Source organism: Setaria italica, chromosome II, assembly GCF_000263155.2.
Source record: "Setaria italica strain Yugu1 chromosome II, Setaria_italica_v2.0, whole genome shotgun sequence".
Taxonomy (NCBI): domain Eukaryota; kingdom Viridiplantae; phylum Streptophyta; class Magnoliopsida; order Poales; family Poaceae; genus Setaria; species Setaria italica.
Genome location: NC_028451.1, coordinates 23,192,338 through 23,195,634, shown reverse-complemented (window position 1 = coordinate 23,195,634; position 3,297 = coordinate 23,192,338). Strand labels below are relative to the sequence as shown.

Below are 3,297 nucleotides of genomic sequence, written 5' to 3'. Positions count from 1 at the left end.
TTTTGGGCTAAAAAAGCTACAAAAATCTCGTTAAACTAAGCTTTTCAGCTTCCCATATAAACTCAGCTTTTTCAAGCTTCTGGCTTTTCGGAAGCTGCACGAGAAGTTTGCTGTTTTTTTGAGCTTCTGGCTTTTCACGCTGAGAAGCTGCCAGGAAGCTCAAACAAACAGGGTCTTAGTCTTGAATGGCAAAAATGAACTGTTACACTTATTTCTCTATATTGCATTGCAGTCGGAACTTTTGGTCTGCATCTAGTGCAGCATAATCAGAAAGTTACAATCTAGATGACGTTTTTAGGTTTATGCAATAATTAGGGAAATGAAGTGAATATTCTAGGGGGGAATCATTTTTGCATTCTTGGATTATTTGCTGATTCCTAACAATACCAATGACTAGTTCATTTTTAACTTACGAGACACGATGAGTATCCTTTCTATGATATTCGACTTGATTGTTCTCTTAGCATCTGTAGCCCTCAATTGCAGTATGTCACCACATCCCGGGAACTGTTAGAGCAGCTGGCAGCAGAAACTACATCAGAAGGGATATCAAGGTATATATGAGTTTTGTGTGGACAATAATATTGCAGCTGACACATTTTAGGACAATAAATAGAATATAGTATAGACTGCCTATAATTTATGACCAGACTAGTATTACCTGATGTCCAGTGTTAGAATTAGCTGTCTGTCAATCCATCTTTTATTTTGTACAGATTCATCTAACCAATCATTTTTTTTTAAAAAAGAAAGAGATTCATCTAACCAATGCAGTATATTTTTAACAAATGAACTGGTTTCTTACGTTCACTCATGGTGTATTCCAGAATAAATAAATTGTGCTGATGACTGATGTCTCAGGGTCCTTCATGCTAGTATTTTAAGCAAGGACTCCGTGGACACAGTTGAATAATGAATAACTAATTAATAATTTTATTCTAGTGCAATCCATTAGTCAATAGTCCACTGTAAAGTTTTAGTCGTGTTCATTCTATGCATGCCAAAATAAGGGGCTACTTCTTCCAAACTCATAGTTTGTTACCTTCATTATTAAATCTTAAATAGGTTTTATGTTTGCAAAGTACTTGTTGTTACTCGATTATGCTTACTCACTATACAAAGATAAGAGATTTCTATCAACTCTAGAATTGTATGTTTCAATCAATTTCATTTAATAGATAACATGCTTTTAGCTCACCAAACTGATTCTCATTTTCTTCCAAATACTGATTTTTACTGATCTGGCCTCCAGTGTAGAGAGTTTTGCATCTGCTATTTTGATCATCGTTTATGTTATTGTTTTTCACATCTGTTGAGAATGCATTCCTCTTAATTCAGTGTTTCAAAAGTCAAATTGAATGAGTATTCTGACAAGATTGAAGAACTTGCTGCAAGGCTTGCTTCCAAAGTGGTATGCTTTTTGTTTATCCTATCAGTCTTCACTTTTGTATGAAATACATCTTTTCGAGATTTTACAATTATATGTTCTGGTATTTTTCAAAAGCTGGCTATTTGATGGGCTATAAATGGATGGATTCCTTTGGACTTTAGAGTTGTTCTGGCCTTCATACCACTTTTGAAACCGTCGTGCATTTTACTCTTTTTTCGAAATGTAGATGCTCCGCCATTTAGATCTGATTGCACAAACATTAGCACTTTCTAAATACTATATTTTTACGGTTCAGCCAGATGATGCACTTAATGAGATACAAGAAGAATACTCTTCCGAAGTGGAACATGTAAGAAGTCCAATAGCCCTATCCTCAGGATTGAAGAGGAGATTAACGTAAGTTAACTATATTGCCTTGCATGTGCAAATTGGTAATCTACCTTTTCTCTCGGTGCTAGATCAAGCTCATTTTTTGTGAATTGTGACGAAGCAGTGCTCAAGTAGAGGCTAGAGAAACTGTCAGCGAAAAAGAAAGAGATGTTGGAGCACCTATTAGATTGGATGCAGACGCCCAAGCTCAGATTGAAAAACATAGGTACATTTAATATTGCCTTATTTTCTTGGTTGTTACCCATGGCCTCTCATTTACCTGGCCCTTTTGCCATATTAGTCTGATGACTTGGCATTCTTTTTTTTTTTGCCTACTTGTGTGTCATGAATCATTTTCAATCCTTTCTACTGTTCTCAAGTGTAACAATGCTGCATAGGCTGTCTAGTTTGGATGTTACTTATTTAACACTGAATTGACATTTTTTCTTTGTGACACCTCTATATATGCAGAAATCTGCAAGAAGGTTTTACCGATGAAATGGTTGAATTAGCTCGCCAACTGAAGGAGACCAGTCTTTTAATGAACCAATCTGTGCAGGAGACTGAGAAGGTAGGCCTTTTTTGAAATTCCATGCCATTTGTTTCTGCCACCTACTCACCTGATAAAACTTGGCAAACATGCAAACCATTCAACATTCTTGTACTGTTTCCTGGATGCCATTCTATGATACGATTTATTGTAACTGTTTTTGTGCCCTTACATCAGCATTGTTAGTGTACTCATTGTAGAAATATAAACTTTAAGGAATAATGCATTGTTAATGTACTCAATTTGGAACTTTGGTCAATAATTCAGTTGTAGTTTTTGCATAGTTCTATATAATTCATATAAGTAAATGTTAGGATCCTGGCTGTCAATAATATGGCATTGTAGAGTTGCATCAAGATCACTGCAGTACAAGTTTATGTTTCATCGAAGGACACAAACTCTGTGTAGCTTCTTGTATGTTTTAGTTTGTTGAATGCTTATCCTGAACGTTCATATACTGATGCTGCAGATACTTGATTCAACAGAGAGGGTTGTGGAGCATAGCTTGGCAGGCACCAGTCATGCTAATGCACGTGCAGTGGAAGTGTATTCATTGACCTCCAAGACAACATGTTTCCAGTGGCTTCTGCTTTTTGTGATGACCTGCATGTTTTTCATGGTGGTTCTGCTCATACGGATTACATGAGACCCTGGGACTCACATACAGCACATGATTTTTGCTTCTTGAAAATGGTGTTCCAGTCTTACTAAGACCATGAAAGATGCTGGGCACTTTCTCTAACAAGGTTCCAACTGCCACACAAATATATATTGCACAATGGTTGCTGACCGAGTCATGTGAATAATTCCTCCTTTTTTGGATAGCTGTATTGAGTTGTGTTCACTGTATATATGCCCTATATGGATTCCATGTTTTTAGCTAATGAATAGAAATGTGACTGATTACTGGAAGTGATTAAACTGTAACTGCAGGAATGCCAACTGAAATACAAATATTGAGCCAGTTATTCTGTTGCTTTGTGCCCCA

General features: G+C 36.5%; 1 protein-coding gene across 3 annotated transcripts in view; it reads left to right on the top strand.

Annotated features, from left to right (window-relative positions):
* The window catches only part of LOC101761678, a 5,025-nt gene extending 1,728 nt beyond the window's left edge, over positions 1–3,297 (top strand). For 2 of the 3 annotated variants that reach the window (XM_004956383.3, XM_004956382.3), the window contains 6 exons: positions 487–554; positions 1,339–1,411; positions 1,686–1,786; positions 1,884–1,985; positions 2,231–2,330; positions 2,779–3,297. In XM_004956383.3, coding sequence (XP_004956440.1) covers positions 487–554; positions 1,339–1,411; positions 1,686–1,786; positions 1,884–1,985; positions 2,231–2,330; positions 2,779–2,955 — 621 coding nt within the window. In that variant the 3' untranslated portion in view covers positions 2,956–3,297. The remainder of the gene's footprint in view (positions 1–486; positions 555–1,338; positions 1,412–1,685; positions 1,787–1,883; positions 1,986–2,230; positions 2,331–2,778) is intronic. The other variant, XM_022823744.1, reaches the window with a different exon arrangement.